Source organism: Sinohyriopsis cumingii, chromosome 4 (genome assembly GCF_028554795.1).
Source record: "Sinohyriopsis cumingii isolate HCF-2022 chromosome 4, ASM2855479v2, whole genome shotgun sequence".
Lineage (NCBI taxonomy): Eukaryota > Metazoa > Mollusca > Bivalvia > Unionida > Unionidae > Sinohyriopsis > Sinohyriopsis cumingii.
This window is the reverse complement of record NC_142964.1, coordinates 11,183,314-11,205,525: the sequence shown is the minus strand read 5'-3', so window position 1 is coordinate 11,205,525 and position 22,212 is coordinate 11,183,314. Positions and strand designations below refer to the sequence as shown.

Genomic DNA, 22,212 nt, shown 5'->3' with positions numbered 1-22,212 from the left:
TATAAAATAAACACCGATGTGTGCAGACTAGAGTGTCTGCTGACTTTTGCAGGTTTTAATGTATAGGCGATATCATTCCCTTAACCGGCAGCCGGTATATCATTGCAGGTGTTGGGGCTGATTTATCGGTCTAATATCATATAGACTGGAACGTTGTAGGCGATATAATGTTATGTAACGCTTATTCTTAATTGGTAATAAGATATCTCTTATGCCACAATTAATTTCATTAATTTTCTTTTTTCAGCAATTCGTTCTATTTTTTAATCCCAACGTTTCAATTCAAACTTGGGTACACACGGATAGCCCAGTCTAATATTGTAAGTCTGTCTGTGTGTCTGTATATCCATTAGCACACACTCTAAATCCCTAGGTGGAAATTCAAGCAACACTTGTTTACCCATACAATGTGTACAACGTGTTTGTTCAATAATTGTAAACAAATTTATTTTGCAGTTGCAACTTTATATATTGTTTTCATATGAAAAGAAATATTATCGCTTTGGACAAAATCGGTAAAAGAAAGATATGCTGGGAAGATCCAGCTTAAAATGACACTATTTGGGGATTTAATTTTACATTTAAAAGTTAAAACTTCATCCCAAATTAAATTACCTCTTACTTAAATAAATATGGTTATTCCTTTAGCTTTAGCTTGCAATTGGGTCCCCGAGTGGCCGAGTGGTCACCGTTCCGGATCACGGTCATCTCACCTCTGTCTGCGTGGGTTCGGGTCTTAGGCTCGGCTAACGTGGATACGTGAGAAAGCTTGCCAATAGTTTCTCGTGAGAAAGAGTGCCAGTAGTTTCTCATGGGTCAGTGGTTCTTTCCGGGGTTTTCCAGGGTTTTTTCTCCACCAGTTACGCTGGCCGCCATGTTTAGCCTATCTTGTGCTGGAAAAATGGCGTTAAACCTATTACAAGAACATAAGCTTGCAATTCGTTTATAGACGAATTATCCTCCCCATTTAAAAATGCAAGCTACCGTATATAATCTATTGTAACTTCAGTCATAATGCAAAAACAAACACAAAAACAAAAACAACCAAAGATCACGTTCTGCCGATCAGGGCTATGTTTTTGTTGTTGTTGTTCTACTGAGTGCTCCAACAAAATACACAGACCCATATCTGCCGGCGCTTTACGGGACGGCAGATCTGGATCTTTGCATCCAGTTTATAAGGTAGTTCTTTTACATCTGTCTTATTCTGTAGGTTTTTGTTCATAGCTTTAGTTGATGTCAGTTCTGTGGTTTCGACTGTGGCTTTCAGTAACTTCGATTTCCTGTGTATTATAATCAAATACGTTTACTTGTATATTTACTTGCATATGGTGTTAGTAGTTCTTAATTGCACTGTTTTGCAATGCTATATATGTTGGCCTGGGCGGACATTGAATCCGCGACCTTTGGGTATGTATGTATGTATGTGTGTATGCATGTATGTATGTATGTATGTATGTATGTATGTATGTGTGTATGAATTCAGGTAGGATGGTTGCTAAGTATTTAGTTATTTCTGATTATTAAATTTAAATTTATTCTTTTTTTTGTTACTAACTAGCTCCAATGAGTTGGTATTTTTTATGATTATGCAAATGCAAACCGTCTCTAAATAAAAATATAACAACTTCCATGTTTATATTTTGAGTTTTTGAGGATTAACCAGGTACGGTTTACTTCAATTGAACGAAACTTCTTCGGAGGTTTCATAAAATGATATAAAACGCTTTAAACATTGGCATGTTGAAACTGTTTAATAAATTAACATCTTTCTTATTCGTTATTCAAAAGGAAGTAACCAAACACCAGTGACTAAAATGGGTGATGGAAAGAACTGTTTTTAAGTGTTAACAATCGCTATTATGTTCCTTCCGTACACACACACACACACACACACACACCCACACCCCATTAGGCAAATTAACGCTCATCAGACAGAAACTGACAAATTTGAACAGTGAACCAGTGCACATAATAAAAATATTGAATCATATATACCAGAATAAAATAAGGTTTGAAGGGAGTTAAAAGCTTGCAATAATTTCAAAGCCTAAATAAGAGACATTTAATGCCAGAATTAACTTCTTTCTTTCCTTTTCTTTGTATTCCAGCGGGTTAGCACCAAGTTAGGAAACGGTGATATTCTCCGTTTGTCCGTAACCACATTTTTTAAATCATTGAGTGGAAGTTTGTCAGTGATGGCGTTCATAAATAATACCCGAACCACGCTCACATATTGTGTCAGTTGCAGTACATGTAAGCGCAGATGTCGGACAACTCGGTATTTACTTTGTGACGTAAGCATTTTTCTGTGTTCTGTCCTGATGACATTATCTGTAGAACATATCCGATTGAGGGAGTAAACAGTTTAAAGCTAATATTTCCAGTCAGTACCTTGTAGTAATTAATAATTATAAGAATAGTATGTTTTCAACTAGTGTTAAAAATTATAGATCATGTTACACAGATAGTGTTATCTGCCAAACAATTCAGTAATAAAAGTTATAAGAAAACTAAATGATCCCTGACGATAGGTCAAAGGTTGTGTCTACACGCGCTATTACAGCTCTTGTGTGAATAGGCTGTCACAGTAGTGTGTATTCGCCTTTCATAATACCGGCAACGCTGGTAAAACAGGACCATCTATCATGACTTACAAGGAAAAGGCTGTGAAAATTGCAGACACGCTGAAACAGTATTACGAGGACGAGGAGGGGTGGAAAGTTTCTAAAAAGACAGTGAGTATATAAAGTAATTCATATGAATTTACTATCGATAAGCTCATTCATTCTCAACACTGGTCTACAGTAGACTTTTAATCTCAGTGTATAATTTACACGATGTATAATGTACGTGTTTGGCTTATTGGAGTCTTTTCCACTGACAATATTGCCACCTTTCATGAAACATTGATTTTTAATTTACCAGTCTGACCATCCTTCAGATTGTCATAAGTGAAAAACTTGTATGGTCAGAAGTTATTAGTAGGGAAAATTGTTGTTATTGCTGTAATAATGATAATAATATATTTAATAATAATAATAATAATAATAATAATGATAACAATTCTTCTTCTTCTTCTTCTTCTTCTTCGTATTATTATTATTATAGCATAGGATAGTCAAGACCATAAATGATTTCATGGTTTAGTTGTCTGTCTTCCATACCTGTTTGACAAAACAACCAGTATTTTAGACCAGTATTTATATATATATATATATATATATATATATATATATATATATATATATATATATATATATATATATATGATCTTTTACGGTTCTGATATGGTTGCAACAACGATTTTTGCATGCGAACAAATTGAAAAATCCACACCCTAATTCCTAGGGAAATTTCCAGCTAATGCTGTGAGGGGGTTTGTATATTTATGCCATTATCATAATATATGAAACCATATTAATACACATTTTATATATCGGATACATAGATTCTTTTAAAAGGAATCACTTGTTGACAATTAGTTTCACATTAAGGACAGCAAAACAATGTATTGCTAAAATGAGCAAATTATAAGCTTTGGATGTTTGTATAAACAATTCCAAAGAAAGCCTTAAAAAACCATGCCAAAAGCCTTTCATTGCTGGCAATTTCTGTCATTTGCCAGAAATCGGCATTGTCAGCCAGTCAGTACAACACTGTAATAATTAGCATAATGTAATGGGATGTCATTATAAACAGGCACGTGTTGACGCTGCTATGAGGGATAAAACAATTATGAGAGGAATTATTCTTGGGAAAATATTTTTTATTACCTGAACTGTACACATTTGGTTACATTTGATCAAGTTGCATGTCTTTATTGAATAGTGAGATTAAAAAAAAAAATGCACATCTTTATAGTCTAATTGGATTCTGTTTAATAGAGACTGAAATTGATTTTTAAGTTGCTAGATCTGTCATTCATGAAGTTCTATTGTTGTTGTTGTTGTTCTAGGGTTTAACGCCATTTTTCAGCACAAGATAGGCTATACATGGCGGCCAGCATAACTGGTGGAGGAAGAACCCTGGAATACCCAGGGAAGAACCACCGGCCCACGAGAAGCTACTGGCAGACTTTCCCACGTACCCACACTAGTCGAGCCTTGGACTCGAACCCACGCAGACAGAGGTGAGATGGCAGTGATCCGGAATGGTGAGCGCTTTAGACCACGCGGCCACTCGGGGCCCCCATGAAGTTCTGTAACTTGTTTTTGAGAAAGTGAAAGCATTAAATTGAATCTCATTTTCTCTGTCCTTTTTGTGAATCAGTGTTTTCATACATTTGCTTTATAGCAGGAATGTATTTATACACATCTTTGTGCATAAGAATTCAGGGTTACTGTATGCAAACAGACAAGATCTGCTGTTGCACTATATACTGTCAAATCAGGGTCTATGTTGTTTTGTTTAATCGATTAATCCTAACAAGCTGCATAGACCCAGATCTGTTGGTGCATTTTGCAATGGCAGATCTGGGTGTGTGCAGTTTGCAGATGGACTTGTAAGAAATATGTTGCATCATCAGAATATATATTAACGGTAAGTGACATTCATTTTCATTAGACAAAAAATGTATGTTTCCTATTGCACTGGTTTTAAAATTAAGGTAAAAAGATATTTTTTAAAATACATATTTTATATATATATATATATATATATATATATATATATATATATATATATATATATATATGTGTGTGTGTGTGTGTGTGTGTGTGTGTGTGTGTGTGTGTTTAGCATGCACATTGTATTAGGTACTTAAAGTACTGGGCAAAACTGTCTCAATTAGATGCACACATCATGTTCGGGAATATAAAAGAAATTTATTTTTTTTACCCTGGGAGGAAAAAGTGCTAGTAAGCAAGAAAAAACCCAGGGACAGTCAGCTGACCAGAAATGCATATATTTTATTTTGACCTTTTATATATTTGATATGATTTTTAAATATTTTTTAACATGACATATATTTAATGATTCAAAAAAACAAACCATTATATAATTTGATGATCTTAAAAAAAATGTTATACATATTTAATGATATTTTTAAAAGCATGTTATATATTTAATGTGATTTATTTGCTGTTATTGGGGAAAAAGTGCCAGGGTTGGCAGTGAGAAACAGGGACAGTTGGCTGACTGGAAACACATTTTTTTTGTCTAAATGATGATTTGATGACAAAAATACCCCTTAAGGAGTCTGTGAGAAATACTTTTTAAGGCCAAATAAATAATATGTTTGTTTATTTGAGAAAATACTTGATGTCAGTAATTGTTTAATTAATCTATTTTGAAGTTGAAACAGATGAAATCACTTGCATAACTTTATCCTACATTAAGTTTACAGGCAAGTGGAATATATTGAAAATAGATTTATGGTGTTTTAGTGATCTAGAGGAAAGCATAGGGGAGGGCTCATGGAGGGCAAAATGGGGAAAAGAAGGGAACTGAGGCCAGAAGGGAGGGAACTGAGGTCAGCAAGTTCATCACCCCTCTTTTTCCATCTAGCTGGGTGCTTGCATTTGAAGATATATACCATCTATATACACTTATAAGATGCATCAAAATGCAAACAACAAAGACCCTGATCTGCCATAGCACAAGGCACCTGCAAATTAGGCTATAGGTAGCTTTGTTCTACTAATTCCTCCAAATAACCCGCACAAACCTAGATCTGCCAGCGCATGAAGTGCCATCAGATCTGTTTTTGCAGTTTACAGTTGGAATTGAGTTATACACGAATACAGACAGTATTTTGGTTACGAGGATATGCTGTAATGGAAACTTAGTTTTGATAAAAAAAAGGAAATAACTGCATCAAGGATGAAACCTTTAAAAAAAACCACATGTACATGTAATAAGCAGTTCACCCACCAAATTGTTATGTGTATGAGTTCTAGAAGTGTAGATGGACAGATCTGTCCATGCACTATGAGCATGTTGGTCAGATGGACAGATTTGTCAATGCACTGAGGCCAAGAAAAATGTTTCTGGTCAGCTGACCATTGCACTGTATGAGATTCCTGTGATGGTCAAGACCCTTCACTCTCTATATGAAACACACTGATCTGTCTATTCAGTATGGTCAAGACCCTTCACTCTGTATATGAAACACACTGATCTGTCTATTCAGTATGGTCAAGACCCTTCACTCTGTATATGAAACACACTGATCTATCTATTCAGTATGGTCAAGATCCTTCACTCTGTATATGAAACACACTGATCTGTCTATTCAGTATGTTCAAGACCCTTCACTCTGTATATGAAACACTGATCTGTCTATTCAGTATGGTCAAGACCCTTCACTCTGTATATGAAACACACTGATCTATCTATTCAGTATGGTCAAGACCCTTCACTCTGTATATGAAACACTGATCTGTCTCTTCAGTATGTTCAAGACCCTTCACTCTGTATATGAAACACTGATCTGTCTATTCAGTATGGTCAAGACCCTTCACTCTGTATATGAAACACACTGATCTGTCTATTCAGTATGGTCAAGACCCTTCACTCTGTATATGAAACACACTGATCTGTCTATTCAGTATGGTCAAGACCCTTCACTCTGTATATGAAACACACTGTTCTGTCTATTCAGTATGTTGCACAAGGTCTTATACTTTAATTAAATGGAATACCCAAAGAACAGGGCTCAAAATTAACAGTAGTCCACTGGCCGAAGGCTAATAAATTTCCTGTCATTGTGATAGTTTTTATAATTTCTTTAGTCTGATGGCTAGATAAGTGTCATTTGTTTCCAGTCAGCATTTTGTGGGAATCACTAATGAAGATTCAGCAGGACTAATACATTTCTGAATCTGCTAGTACTGGCTAAAAAGAAATTTATATTAAATTCTGGGCCTTACAGAGTTTTATGATTTTGGAGTCTGGGTTGTCATTGAATTTGTGTGATTCTAAATTCCAAAACTGCCCCTGCTGTCAATAGTTAGAATATTATTTAAATTCCAATACAGTCCCAGCAGTCAATGTTTAGAATTTTATTTAAATTCCAAAACATCCCTTGCAGTCAATATTTAGAATTTTATTTAAATTCCAAAACAGCCTTGCAGTCAATATTTAGAATTTTATTTAAATTCCAGATCTGCCCCTGCTATCAAGATTTATAATTTTATTTTAATATGAGAGTCCATGCTCAAGGCTCGGCTAGCGTGGGTACGTGGGAAAGCCTGCCAGTAGCTTCTCGTGGGTCAGTGGTTCTTCCCGGGTTCTTTGTCCACCATTAATACTGGCCGCCATGTATAGCCTATCGTGTGCTGAAAAATGGCATTAAACCCTACAACAACAACAACAACAACAAGAGTCCATGCTCTGTCCTTGTATTATGTTGACAGTCAAGATGAATTGTACAACATGTTGTACTGCCAGAACTTCATTAGTTGCAATGAATTTCATGCACTGGTGATGATAAGGCCAAACTTTTTAAGAGATCTTGATTTATAATGTTTACAACTAATTCTGCTCTACTGCCAAAAGTTCACAACTAACCACAAATTTCTTGTGCTGCTAAATAATGATAAGGCCAAGCTAATCTGTCAGAAGCACCATCTAAGAGTTCTTGATTGATTATTTTCATGTTTTAGACTCTTCAGTTTTTTGTATTTCAAGGCTGTATGTACTGCATTTGTTCCTGTAATTTGCACACTCAGCTGCAAAATGTTGTCAGTCAGATCAGAAAAATGATACTGTGTGTACTCAGAAATAGAGTCAAGCGGCAAACCCACACCCAGATCTGCTGTTACATGATATACAGGCAGATCTAGGTCTGTATAGTTTGTTAGAAGTAATCGGGAGAATAACCAACACAGATCATCTTGGGCTGCCATTGCATTATTTGTTGGCAGAAGTGGGTCTATCTTGTTTGCAGTTAGACTGGTATGGGTGTATATTAATTAGAATAGTCCAAGTGAATTACACAACAGGAAATCCAGATTGTACTTGTTAGTAGTACATGTAGTACATACATATGGTCAATCCTTGCTGCCACACCCTTATCACTTTTGGAATAACATATTCACCAGCATTCAGAGGTTAGTTAATTATGGCTTTATCTATCTGAAGATAATAGTATTGTTTGGAAATAAAATATTTTATCCTGCTTATCGTTGGAGACTTAAAAGAAACTTGGTGTTGGTCTACTGTAGTATTCAGTGGGTAGCCATATTGTTGTCAATGTATCATCATGAAAAAGTTATTTTTGAATCTTGATCCCAAAATAGGGTTTCACTGAGTAGTCAGTGGGATTAAAGGTTGTTTAGATTCTGATATATATATATATATATATATATATATATATATATATATATATATATATATATATATATATATATATATATATATATATACTCATAAGCAAGTCCAACTGCAAACAGTATAGACCCTGGTCTGCTGCTGCATAATGTTTTGGCAGATCAGGGTCTTTGTTGTTTGTTCTGTTGATTACTCCTAACAAACTATAGACCTAGAACTGCTGATGCATTGTGCAATGGCAGATCTGGGTCTTCAGTTTGCAGTTGAATTCAACTCAGAAGCAGGCATATATGGTGTCAAGAAGCATCCAGTAACTGTAAATTTATGATTTTCACATAGAAATGTTTAAAGTACAGTATACACTTGCTAATAAGTAGAGTCCAAATTGCGAACCATACAGATCCAGATCTGCCAGTGCATTATGCACAGCAGATCTGGGTATGTGCAGTTTGTTAGGAGTAATCAGTTGAACAAAGAAAATAGACCCTGATCTGTGGGCTGATTATACTAAGACAGATCAGGATCTTTATTGTTTGCAGTTTGACTTATCAAATATAATGAGGCCACAATCAGAATGTACCATGTGGGGTCTGACTACCATAAATTCAAACAATTAATAATTAATTAGTGGGCCAAGTAGGCATTGTTGTTGTTGTTGTAGGGTTGAACACCATTTTTCAGCACAAGATAGTCTATACATAGCAGCTAGTATGAATGGTGGAAGAAGAACTCTAGAAAACCCTGGGAAGAACCACTGACTCAAGAGAAGCTACTGGCAAGCTTTCTCATGTACCCATGTTAGCCGAGCCTAAGACTCGAACCCACGCAGACAGAGGTGAGATGGCAGTGATCTGTAATGGTGAGTGCTTTAGACCACTTGGCCACGTGGGGCCCCCCAAGACGGTGTCTAAATGTCAATACTTATGTGTTTTTAAAAAAAAAAGTTTTGTACTTAGCTGTAAATATAGTATCATGAAGGAGACTTGTTATTAATGGTAGATACAAAATTTGGAAAAAAGCAAATTCTTCGGTTTATTTTTTTTGGTTCTTTTTCAGGGTTATTAAATCTAAACTCCTGGTCCCTATTGTAGATTGCTTTCCTGGGTTACCTATTGGGCTACATTGTGATTCTAAAATTTATTTCGGCCTTTGATCAGGCTTGGATAAAATGATCTATGATTTGGGTGATTTGACTTAAGTGGACAAGGCTGGTATTTAACAAAAGGGAAAGGTAACCTAAATTACTCGTCATTAGAAGTTATTCTTATTTTTGTTGGACTGGAAAGAGTTAGAATTTTGTCTGTAATATATCGGCCTATAGCTTTTTATACTCCATCAGCCCCACCCCCCTGCCAAAGTATAATTGTCTTTTGACCTGTAAATTTTGATAGAACTTGTTTCTAATTAGCATTTTGCAAGTATCAGGTACCTAAGAAAATGAAAAATAATTTTTTTTACCTGTAGTTATTTGTAGACTACTCCTGAAAATATAAATAATAAAAACTGTTTATAAAAAGACAGATAATACAGCATTTCTCACATTACTATATGATAATCAATGTTGGCACTAACAATTGCCAAAACCAATAGGTAATCCAGATTCTTAGATTTTTGGGTCGTAAAAATGATACTTTGTACCTTCCTGTCCAGGTATAGTGTTAACATGAGTGATGTATTATTTTAAGTCTGAGACATTGCCATCCATAAATAATGAATGAACCAAGTGGCTTTACCTGCAAAACTAACTGACATTAATGCATCTCCAGATTTAATCACCACGATAATCTCAACAGGTGATCAACAGGTGTTAATGGATTTGTACACCTCATTGCAAAGGTTAGCAATGTCATAAATCATAAACAGTGTGGCAGTACCATATATACTTACAATTTTGTACTTATTGCTTTAATAACAATCTTACAAAATACTTTTCTTTTTCCATTTAATAATTGAAGTTGAGAAAATTGAATTTTATTCAGATGCATGACAGATGAGAATTATTTTAAATTCTCCATCGATCTCTTATTTAAAAAAATGACTATTATTTGATTTTCAGAGAACTTTTTCCATGCTTAATTAATCATTTTATAATGAAGTTTAAATAATAAGCTCATACTTCATCTTGACGCAGGGAAGAATTAAAAGACAACAAAAACTTTACAAGTAGAAATATAAAACATGACTAAAAAGGGGCAAAAAGGTGTATCAATGTATCATGAATATTTGTGTATTTATTCATTGGGCAGATTACTCACACAGTAGGCGATAAATAAGCTTTGGATTATGTAGTAAAGATGTATTGTAGGATTAAATGGCATGTCAGCACAACATTGGCTATAGGGTGCCAATATAAGTTCTAAAAATGTGAATACATGTATAAGAAAGACCTCTACAAACATAACACTAGGAAGATAAAGGATACCAGAATAAGTGCAAACATGAAGCACTAGCAGATAAATGAGGTAAGAGGCATAGAAGACACATTGTTGATGGGATTCCCTCACATATTAAAACCTGTCTGTTTAAGCTGACACCTCTGTATACCGTATATACTCACTTATGAGTCAAGTCAAACTGCAAACAACAAAGATCCTGATCTGCCGTAGCACAATGCAGATCAGGATCTGTATTGTTTGTTCTACTGATCACTCCTAACAAATTGCACAGACCAAGATCTGCTGGAGCATTATGTGATGGCATATCTGGGTCGTTGCAGCTTGCAGTTTATAAGCAAGTATAATACAGTAAATGTATAGGTATATAAAACTGTTTATTAATTTTGCTTTGTTATGTAAACTATATAGAGAGAGGACACTTGTCATTTACCGAAACATTGTCAGACTTGAGTGTACATGTCTTTTACATTTTGGCAGATTTAAAGGTATTACCGTATCAGGTTAATGATTCACAGGCTGTTGTGTCTCATACAGATGACCCTTTGTGTGTCATACAGATGACCCTTTGTGTATTAATGATATCACAGGCTGTTGTGTCTCATACAGATGACCCTTTGTGCATTAATGATATCACTTTGTAATTTTTGTGGCTAAAACTAATGTCGTTTTTTTGAAGCCCCACCCCCCCTTCTAGGTTTTGCATAGGGCATTTGATTATAATAATTGGTTTGGTTTGGTACCATAGGGCATAGCAGCACAAGTAGGTTATTTAGTGCCGAGACTGTTCGAGCTGAGTGCCTTGCCTAAGGACACATCATTGTAGCCGACCCAGGGTGATCCGATGCTAGGATTCAAACCCAGACTCTTTTGGTTATGAGTCTGGCATGCTACCCACAGAGCCACCATGGCTATCTAATTATCATAAGTATTTTTATATTAGAATCCATTGTTCTTTAAAGCAAGGGGCTACCCTTTCCATTGCATTTGCCACTGAAATAGTGATCATAATACACAGAAACTTGCCATGGCAAATACCTTCATATAAAGGACATATGCCCATGATGGACAGTGTCTAAAAACATCTCTTCTTGATACATGTACTTGCATATGTAACATCTTTAAAGAGCTAAAACACTTGACCATAATGGACAAACTTTTGCAGTCTCTTAAGTATTCCTTCCAATGTAGACCTCACTCTATTATAAGGAGTTGTGGTTGTTGTTGTATGGTTAAAGGCCATTTTTCAGCACATGATAGGCTATACATGGTGGCCAATATAAATGGTGGAGGAAGAACCCAGGAAAACCCTGGAAAGAACCACCGACCCATAAGAAGCTACTGGCATGCTTTTTCACATACCCTCACTGTCCGAACCTAAGACTCGAACCCACGTAGACAGGTGAGATGGCAAGGTTTGAAACCTGCCCAGACCAGTCCATGCCAGCTGCCTTGATATATTCGTGGGGAAATGTACATGTACCTAACTCATACTTCCTCTGCAAGACTGAGCCAATAATGTGTTTAAAAAGTGTCATTAAAACAGTAACCAGCCAGTAAAACCCATCACTTTATAATTTATTTGCATTTCTTGGTGACTAGTTGATGAAAAGAGTGGTATATTCTATCTTGTATGGCATTAAATGTTTACAAGGTTTTTTAGAGCTGTTTAATACTTTTTTCCCTTCAGCTATCAATGACTAACTGTACAGGAACTTGCAAAAGGGTTTGATCATGATTTAGTATTTTCATACCAAAACTGTCAGACTTGGCATTCACCTTAATCTGTACTTTATTTATGTTGGCATTTAATCATGATAAGATTTCAGTCTTCATCTATCAAATGAAATCCTATCTACTTCTTTATTTACTAAGATTGGTTATTAAAGCACATAGAGTGCACAACAAATATATATAAGCAATAGGAGTCGTCTTGCTCAGTACTGCTTGTGATTCGTTGTTCTTGTATTAAGGTTTTGGTGTAGGTTTAACGTTTTTTAATTTAATGAATATCAGATGAAAATGTCATCCTGTCAGATTCCTGAAGTCTAAACTTAAGTTTAACCTTGGCAAAAGTTTTTGTTGTTGTGAAATCAAGTCGAGTCTTAGTGTGGTGTAAAGAGCAGTGATCCAGGTGTACAGAGGTGCAATTTTATAATCTTAGCGATGGTCAATGCAAACCTTGAAATGGAGAATACATGCAGACCATAAAACATTAAAGTACATATCCATTCTTTGCTTATTTTGCATTTGCTCAGCATTCTTTCTTTCTTTATTTTCCTTTCATTTAAAATTTGTTGATCATCCCATTTGCATTACAGTTGGGTTCTTAAATGTTTCAGCATGTTTGAGTGCAGGGATAATTTGAAGACTACAGTGAATTCCTGTACATTGTGTTATCATAATTCATATCTGTTTTCTGTAGTTGGTTACAGTCTCATGATCAGTTATATACAGTTTGGTACTGTATCTTATGATCTGTTATTTATAGTTGGTTTATATCTCATGATCTTATCTATAGTTAGTTACAGTCTCATGATCTGTTATTTATAGTTGGTTAAAAGCACATGATCTGTTATATATATACCAGTAGTTGTTTACAATCTCTTGATCTGTTATTCATAGATGTATACAATTTCATAATCTGTTATATATAGTTGACTACAATCTCATGATCTGTTATCAGTAGTTGGTTAAAATCAGATGATCTTTTCTATAGTAGGTTACAATTTCATGATCTGTTATTTATAGTAGGTTACAATGTCATGATTTTTTATTTATTATACTTTGTCAGAAGTTAACATGTTTGCCTTTTGGTGTTTTGTTTTGTATCATGCAGTACTTGTTTATGGTTATTTGGAAGGGTTTATAATTTAAAGTTATTTGCAATTCGTTATATTTAAATATTTACCTTTCATATTGCTATTTATAGTACTTGATGTTCACATTTATTTGAAAGAGTTTATCTTCCCATTGGGATTTCAGCAATTCTGTATCTTGATATTTTTAGAACTTTGCCTTAAATTTGGCATCATATAGCCACTGTTGTGCTGATGTGTCATCCAATCCTAATACGTACACAAATCCTTTGGATGATTATTAATGACATCTCAGGATTAAGACATTGGTCAAGTCCTATTAATACTAAAGTTTTTGTCTGTGTGCCTTTTTAACACGTGTACATGTACACACACACACACACACACACATGCATATACGTTTGCAAGTATGCACGCACACACACAGAGGGATCCCACTAATGCTTTTTGTTATAACATGAATTCAGAATAGAACGTGCTTTTGTCACAACTCCCAATTTTTTTTGTCTTAACTGTCATTTATACCCTGACATTACTTGGAATATCTGCTGAGCTGACAAACAGTTCAAAATATGTAGTTCTGTCAAGCTTCAGAAATCTCTGTCTTACAGAAATTAGTAAAGGCATGTTGCCATGGGTGTGTTTTTCATCAGTTTAGAACTGGCTGAATTTTATTCATTCTATTTGACTTTAATTAACATTTTCTCAAAATTTTCAGATGCTTTTTCATTAGCTGATATATTGTCATGTAATTTTTGATCATTCATTTTATGGCATTGTTGTGATGTCATTGACTTTTACATACTATGATATAACATATTTATTTATCAGAAACAATACTTGTTACAATTCTAAAACAAATTTCAAATTTTTGCATTAAGTTATTTAATAAAACAAATATAGATGTCAACTGTTTTCTTGAATAGGTACTTTATTGAACACTAGCAAGTTGACTGCTGCTTTCCATCTGTCATTATATGAAGTTTACTGGTTAATAGAACTCATACTCACCTCATTGTCTGTCTCTCTATAAATATGTATGTATACATGTATGTGTGTGTATATATATATATATATATATATATATATATATATATATATATATATATATATATATATATATATATATATATATATATATATATATATATATATAATACAGTACAATTAATGACTCTAGACAATTTGATTCATGCAGGTAGGGTATTATGTGAACTTAATAAAATCTTCCATTATTCTTCAAAAGTCATTGCCAGTGCATAGATTATATAAATGCTTCTACAATTTCAGAGTTAGTGAATTATGCTATACGATATGTCATTTTCTTTTCTAAATAACATTATGTCAGTTTGCTCAGGTGTAAATGTTGATTAAGATGAATGCCATTATCATATGTTTTCCTCTGACCTTTGGTTTTTTGGGTTCAGTAGAAGAATTATTTCCATGTTTTTTTCCCCATCTCTTTAACCTTTATTAGGGTGTACACTTTATTACCTTGGAATGACTTATTGACTTCTTAAAGTACAAAGGAATATTGACATAGTAAACATAAATATGCACTTCTCAACATTTTGTTATCTCATATTGTTAAAACCTGTATTTCGTAATGGAAGAAGCACAAGTTGCAACTGCCAGTGTTAAATGTTCAAGGATTTTTTTTATATGAAACTTTAATTCTTATGGGATCAAATGATTAATTTTTACTGTACTAGTTGTCCCACTGTTATGGGTAATGAAGATTTACACATTCCCACAGCTGCCGTGTCTTATTCCAGTTTAGACATTTAGTCTTTAAAGAAAAGTCCAACTACAAATGGCAAAGACCCAGATCTGCCAGCACATAATGTGCCAGCAGATTTGAGTCAGTGCAGCTTGTTAGAAGTAATCAGTAAAACAAACAGCATAGACCCTGATCTGCAGGTGCATCATGTTATGGCAGATCAGGATCTTTGTTGTTTGCAGTTTGATTTGACTTATGAGCGAGCATATATGGTATCTTCAGTAGACAGTTATAGTGAAGTTAGGAAATGGTCTGCCAATCAAGGTTGATGTGTTATTGGTCACATGGCCAAGTCAGCTTTATACGGTTATGGTCCTTCATGTGTCGTCTTTTGCTGGTCATGCATTGTTCGTTTTCTGTTCACATGTTATTTTCAGCTTCTCAGAATCACTTTATCAAATGACTTGTGCATTTAGAGAGATCATTCTGGCATCAAATTTATTCATAGGAGGAGTATAAACCTTTAATATGGCCACCATTACTAAATATAGAAAAAAAACTTTACACGACTTTGTTTCAGTAACAAATAAAAAGAATTTTACTAAATTTGACAGAAATGATTATATCATAAGGCCCTTAAAATTTGTCCAAGTGATGCTGATCTGCAACCAATTCTATAAATGCCAGACAAGTGTGTGATCTCATCTCCATTTGGGTCTCTTTTTTAAATTGATGTTTATTTCATCAAAAATTAAATGGGCAAAGGGACATTGAAAGACATTGACCTTTAAGACATGTGGTTACGTGACAGTGGTACCTGTTAAGTAAGGTTTCTAGTGAATCCTTTGGGTCCTACAGTGAGAACTAATGCATGAACCTACCATGGTATTAGTCCACCAAAATACCAAAATAGGTTTAGCCGATTTATCAGACTTAAAGGCATTACATCCACGAATTTCATATAATGCAATTATCAGCACAAAACACAGACAGTTGTTGTTGGTGCCATAGTTAATAACTGACTTATAAAATAAAGGATTTCTAGTAATGAAATTAAGAATTTTTATTTATCCATGCATGCCATGTTCATGAAATTGAGAAGTTCTATTTATCCATTCATGCCACATTACAAACTATATTGTATCCTGGTACATATGTACTTGAAATTAGATGCAGAATACAGTCCCATAGACCCTTATCTACCAGCGCATTGCGGAATGTCATTTGGGTCAATGCTGTTTATAGTTGGATGCATAAATTAGCTGGTTGGTTGGATTTTGATGGCCCCTTAAACACATTTCTGGCTATTATCATTCAGAGGAACTTGGAACTAAGGGCTTTTCCCAAGGGGTCAATGTGACAGCTGAATTGGAATGGTCCAGGCAGTTATCAAACCCTCAACTCTAGGATAACGATTCCTGCATTCTACCAAAAGTACTGCAGCTCACTGGCAAAATATGGTACATGTATATCACAAAAGAAACTTGATTGTGGTGTAAGATGTTTTTTTTTCTTCTTTTCAAACTGAAGCTATCAAGCAAGACATGGCATTTGTGATTGGCTTTCTATTTCCCCAAAAAGTTTTGTCAGATTATATCTTTGAAAAGACCTCTCAAGAAATTCTGTCTGCTTTGAAATTTTTTGAATAATTAATTTCAAAAGTCTGCATAATGCTAACATAACAGTATCTAAACATAAATTTGTATATATGGTACTGCTAAAAATGTGGATAGATTTCAAAGTCCTTTGTACTAGTTTGTACATTTATCAGAGGAGACAAAAATACACAATTTAATATAAGGGTAGTTTTGGTACTTTTTATGGCACATCAACACATAAAGTTACTTTACACCAATCAAGGCAGTTGGTGTAAATACAAAATGATTGTGATCCAAGCTTTATCTTTGTTGTGAAATTGACCAACAATTTTACAATTTCTTCTTGGGGGGGGGGGAATCGTAAGATAACTGTAAATTGATCCAGGATTTCTTGTACACTACATGCACCCAAAAATCTTGACATGTTTATTCAGGAATTTTGTGATATATGATCTGTAAGAGATCTTCTGTCTGCTTCTTTATTTTTACCAATGGTTGCCCATGTCGAGTACATATAATTATGTAAATGAGACCAGTCACACTATATTCAGTTTCTTAATTTTTTTGGTGTAATTGTGGTGCAGTTTTTTCAGGTGTGACTGTTGATTCAGGAAGGCATGTTATCACCATATCAGTATTTTGGTTTAGTGTTTCTTCTGAGACAAGTTTCCATTTCAGCAGTATACATTTCTTAGTTTATCTTGCAAATTTTCATTGACCTATAGACAAATGTGTGACAGGGTGTCTAGAAGTAATGGAGATTGTGTAGTGTATCTCATTACACATGGGTGGCGTGCAAAGTTTGGAGGGGCCTTGGGTGGGAGAGTGGTCTAGGGTGCTCACCTTTACAGATCACTAACACTTCTCACCATTGTCTGCATGAGTTCGAGTCTTGGCTTGAACAATGTAGGTATGTGAAAAAGCTTTCCAGTAGCTTTCAGTGGATCAATGGTTCTTCCCGGACTTTCCAGCTTTTTGTACATGAGATTTCATGTGTAGCCTATCATGTGCTGAGAAATGGTGTTAAACTCCACAGAAAAACTCCAACAAAGTTTAGACATTCTTTTCTATGCTAATGCCTCAGATAATTCGGTTTTGTTTGGTATATGCAGTTTATGGTACCGTGATACTGCATGTTTATTTAGTGATGAGGCTAAGAGAATCTCTGTTGGGGTTAGCTCAGAGACAAGGAAATTCCAGTAGCGGGATTACATTATTTGTCTGCCCATGAGGCTATGCCTCATGGAGAGACAATTAAACCCCGCAACTGGGATTTCCTTGTCTAGGTAAAAACACCAACATAGATTATTTTTCTCACCCCGTTTTTTCCCCATTAAATTAAGATAGCCATGCATGTTTGCAATTTAGTTAACATATTCAAAACACAGTATTCATCGAGTACTAATTTGTTTCTCACTACAGTCAGCTCCACTTAAATGCATATCGCTTAACTGCATAGATTGTTTAAGTGCATAGCGAAAGTATGGTCCAGTTTTTCCTTCATTAATTTGCATAGTAATCAATATCGGTTAAATACCTAAATCGTTTAATTGCATAAAATTTTCTGGTCTCAACCTAATTGACTTTATATGTATTTGACACCGCTTAATTGCATAAACATGGTCCAGACATCTAAAGTGGAGGTCAAGGCTGTATACGTGTAGACTGCATCATTGCTAACTTCAAGAAGCAATACCGATCGCTAGCATTGCATCAAGTTCTTAACATCATCGACAGTGGAAGTGAAGGACATGCTGCAGAATTGGTGGAAAAACTGAGTTTACTGGATGCCTTGCATCTACAGAGAGAGGCGTGGAATCAAATTTCAGGAGCAACCATCACCAACTGTTATTGACGTGCACATTTTGTCAAAAACACTGCGTCCACTGAAGACGTTACCGATGATGACAACACTGAGGTTTTATCCCACCCTCTATGGCATTGGATGATTTCAATCACTATGTGGCGGTGGATGAACACCTTCATACTAAAGAAGAAAAAACAGATGCCAATATCAGTTCAAATGTCCAGCAAGAAGTAATGGATTCAGACCCAGAGGATGTGGTGGAGTCTACCAACGATTTGTCTGTCCTGCTGCCAAACTTTGCTACTGCCATTAAAAGTCTGGAGACTATTAGAGTGTTTTTGGAATCAAATGGGTGCGAATTGTATGACGGATTTTATAACTTGCAGACTATTGTCCACCAGATTGGCTGCCCCAGCTGTGTTGAAAAATCAATTATGGACTTTTTTTTACCAAGTAACTTGCAAACTTTTTTCAGTGACTTTAATGTCTTTCTTTTTACATAAACTTATTACTTTACTGGGAACTAATTTTAGTAGTGACCTGTATACTATTTTGCTACCAAAGAGTGATACACAATGTCAATAATAATTTCGGCAATAACAGTTTATAGTGTTTGTCTGATTTTACATGTATTGTGGAATTAAATGTATACGTAGATGTTTAATACACTGTGTTACATGTTTAGGCTCGAATAAACAGTAACACAGAAAGAGTGAAAACAACAAGCTTTTGAAAATTTAACAAATAATTTATTTTCCTGGAAAATTCTGTAAAAAATGAAAAAAGGAGAACTTAAATTTCAAGAATCAAATCCAAAATAATCTAAGGATAATCCACAAATTAAATTGCAAAAGTCCTAGTAATAAATGTTCTAATAATTTCAAATTCGAATTCTGATGTAAAATCCAAGATGGATGATGATGACGTATGCTGTAGTCAGTACTGTTCTTATCTACAGTTCCTTGTAGAAATACAAATAATGGCACTCTGGTGCTGGAAATCCAAATTAAATTTGTAAGCAATGTCTTTCCCTGTGTGAGCACTCTTCAGAATATTTCCAGACAAATAACAGAATTAATCCCTTTTGAATCCAAGTGATTTGAAATAACTCCAAACAAGTAATTTGAAATAACTCTAAATAAGTAATTTGAAATAACTCTAAACAGCACAACATAACACTTTAACTGCCCAGCTTCTAATAAAAATTATTTCTCTAAAACATTGAGTTATATGGGCTTTCCTAAACATCAACAAGGGTCATGTGATCATGTTTATGTGACATACACAGAATATGGCCTTGATTAGACCAATGATTTTATTCCCAGAATAAAAATTAAAAGAAAGTGTTTACTTCTTAACCCACATAGTTTCATCATGACATTGATAACAACCATCATTTTAAAATAAAATAGAACTTTGTTTACTAATTCTAAACCCAGGTCAGAATTTAGATCAACACCTGTTGTTTATAAACTAACAGTCAAGGTTAAACCATTTCCTGAAAAAAGTATCATCTATAGTGAATAAATTTACATTATAATAGCATATAATAGAATAAAATTTTAAAATTGACAAATTAAATTAAATTAAATCAGATAAACGTAACAACTGAAACACATTTATAAAGCATATGAGCTTTGTTTGTATGATTTTCTCTTTTACAAGTACATGTACATTGTAAATATACATGAATTCCACTTAAATGCATACTCCATTTGTATGCATAGCTTGGGTCCGGTCCCGAAGCTATGCATATAAGCGGAGTTGACTGTATATATAAATGTAATCAGTTGGTTTTTTTTACTCTTTTATGAAAATATGGATAATTATCTAAGTAGAATATAGACATTAGATATACCTAACATTACCTAATTAATTTCTCACAAAATATTTACAACTAATTAGGTACTTTAGCTACATTGATTGATTCTGACTTAAAAATTTAGTTGTCCTACAGATAGGATAAAATTCACCATCCAGTGTGGAACGAACTATGGTTAATAGCATAATACCAAATAGCTGAACTTAATGTGCATGTTGTGTGAGTCTGTCTCTCAAAATGTTTTGTATGGTAGACCTTAAGTTGCTATAGCAGTGTTTTTTGTTGTTATATATCTGTTGTTCTTGTTTGATTGTACAACAACGTTGTCAGGCACAGCAGAAGACAACAAGGGTTTATTCTTTTTAAAAGTAGTTCCTAGCACCTGGACACCATGACTGAGACATCTTGACTGAGCCAATGAAACTGAGATAAGAAAAGTACAGTCAGCAAAACAGCTAGATTTCTGTCAGATAGGTGAGAAAGTTAGAATCAAGTGTCTTGCCCTTTTTGAGTTATACAATAGTACTTGGGCTGATCCATTGGTAGGATTCAAAACCTGCAGCCTAAAATTTGGTTTAGATCTGGCTTGCTAACCCATGTGATACCCTGGCTTAGAAATCCTTAGATAACAAAGATTCCCATAAAGGGGCCGATGCTTGGGTTGAAAAGAATTTCTAGGAATCCAGGATAAGGCTGTTGCTTATTTTTAACTGCTGAGTGCTAATGCTAACTCTAATGATCTAGAGCAGTAACATGTTTCTCAGTATGGCTGCCATGGAGGCCGCATTTGATTCATTTTAGTAAAAAAAAACTCATGCTGAAAAGACCATCTGTTCTGGAGGAGTACCAGATAACAAGATTTTCAACAGTAGTGATCATATTGAATGCCTGACTTATACCAATCTAAAATGGCTGCCACCATGCCCATCAGATGATTTTGCCTCAGAATTATCAAAAGACTGATATGTATTTATTTTCAAATATGGGACTATTATCCAGATTTTAATCCGAGTCAAAGTTTGGATCATCATATATTTTAAAAGTAGCAGCACCTGCTATTGCAGAGACAATCACAATCATTATTAAGCCTACAGACTGGTAAATTTGCACAATTATGGAAAACTGCAGAGTTAACACTACTCTTCAAGGTAGGGACAAAAGATGACAAACTTTTTTTTGTCCAATGTTTATCTTTTCAGCTCATTTAAAATCAGTTGAAATGCATTTGCATGAATCTTCATGACTTGAGTAACCGTGAGCTTCCCCAATGTAATATGATATTAGGCAAAGTCTGTAAAATGGCACTACATGGCTGTAGGCTTCAGATGAAGGAATATTTGTTGGGAGCATTATGGTTGATGTTCGAAAAGCATTTCGAATCTGTCAGTGTAATGACACAGATCACAATGGTTTGCGTCATATTTGATCTGAAAATTAAAGTTTAAGCAGTTGGTGTGCTGCAAAGATCTATACTTGCACCACTTTTTTTTGTAATTTTCGTAAATGATCTTCCCCATAAGATTGGAATTACAGCATCATCATCTGATCTATATGCTGATGACACTACTTCAAAATTGAGCTAGAGCTAATCTTCAAATGGCATTAAACAGGCTTTAACTGTGGTGAAAGGATATTAGCATTATTGTAAGTACAGAAAAGAACAAAGATTTCATTTGAAAAAACACAGCAGAAAAGAACAGTATTATTACCAATTCTTGGTATTCTTGTTTCAGGTCTGACCATATATGTTTTATAAAAAAAACTGATCACTATGCACAT

The 22,212-nt window shown here is 34.6% G+C and overlaps 1 protein-coding gene across 3 annotated transcripts in view; it reads left to right on the top strand.

The window, feature by feature from the left end:
* The first annotated feature begins 2,399 nt into the window (after window positions 1-2,399).
* Window positions 2,400-22,212, top strand: part of LOC149800624 (stAR-related lipid transfer protein 5-like) — a 124,951-nt gene continuing 105,138 nt past the window's right edge. For 2 of the 3 annotated variants that reach the window (XR_016420537.1, XM_089954613.1), the window contains exon 1: window positions 2,502-2,738. Coding sequence is in view for 2 of the 3 variants with exons in the window: in XM_089954613.1 (XP_089810739.1) it covers window positions 2,649-2,738 (90 nt within the window). In the remaining variant the exon portion in view is untranslated. Of the gene's footprint in view, window positions 2,739-22,212 lie in introns of all 3 variants that reach the window. The other variant, XM_089954614.1, reaches the window with a different exon arrangement.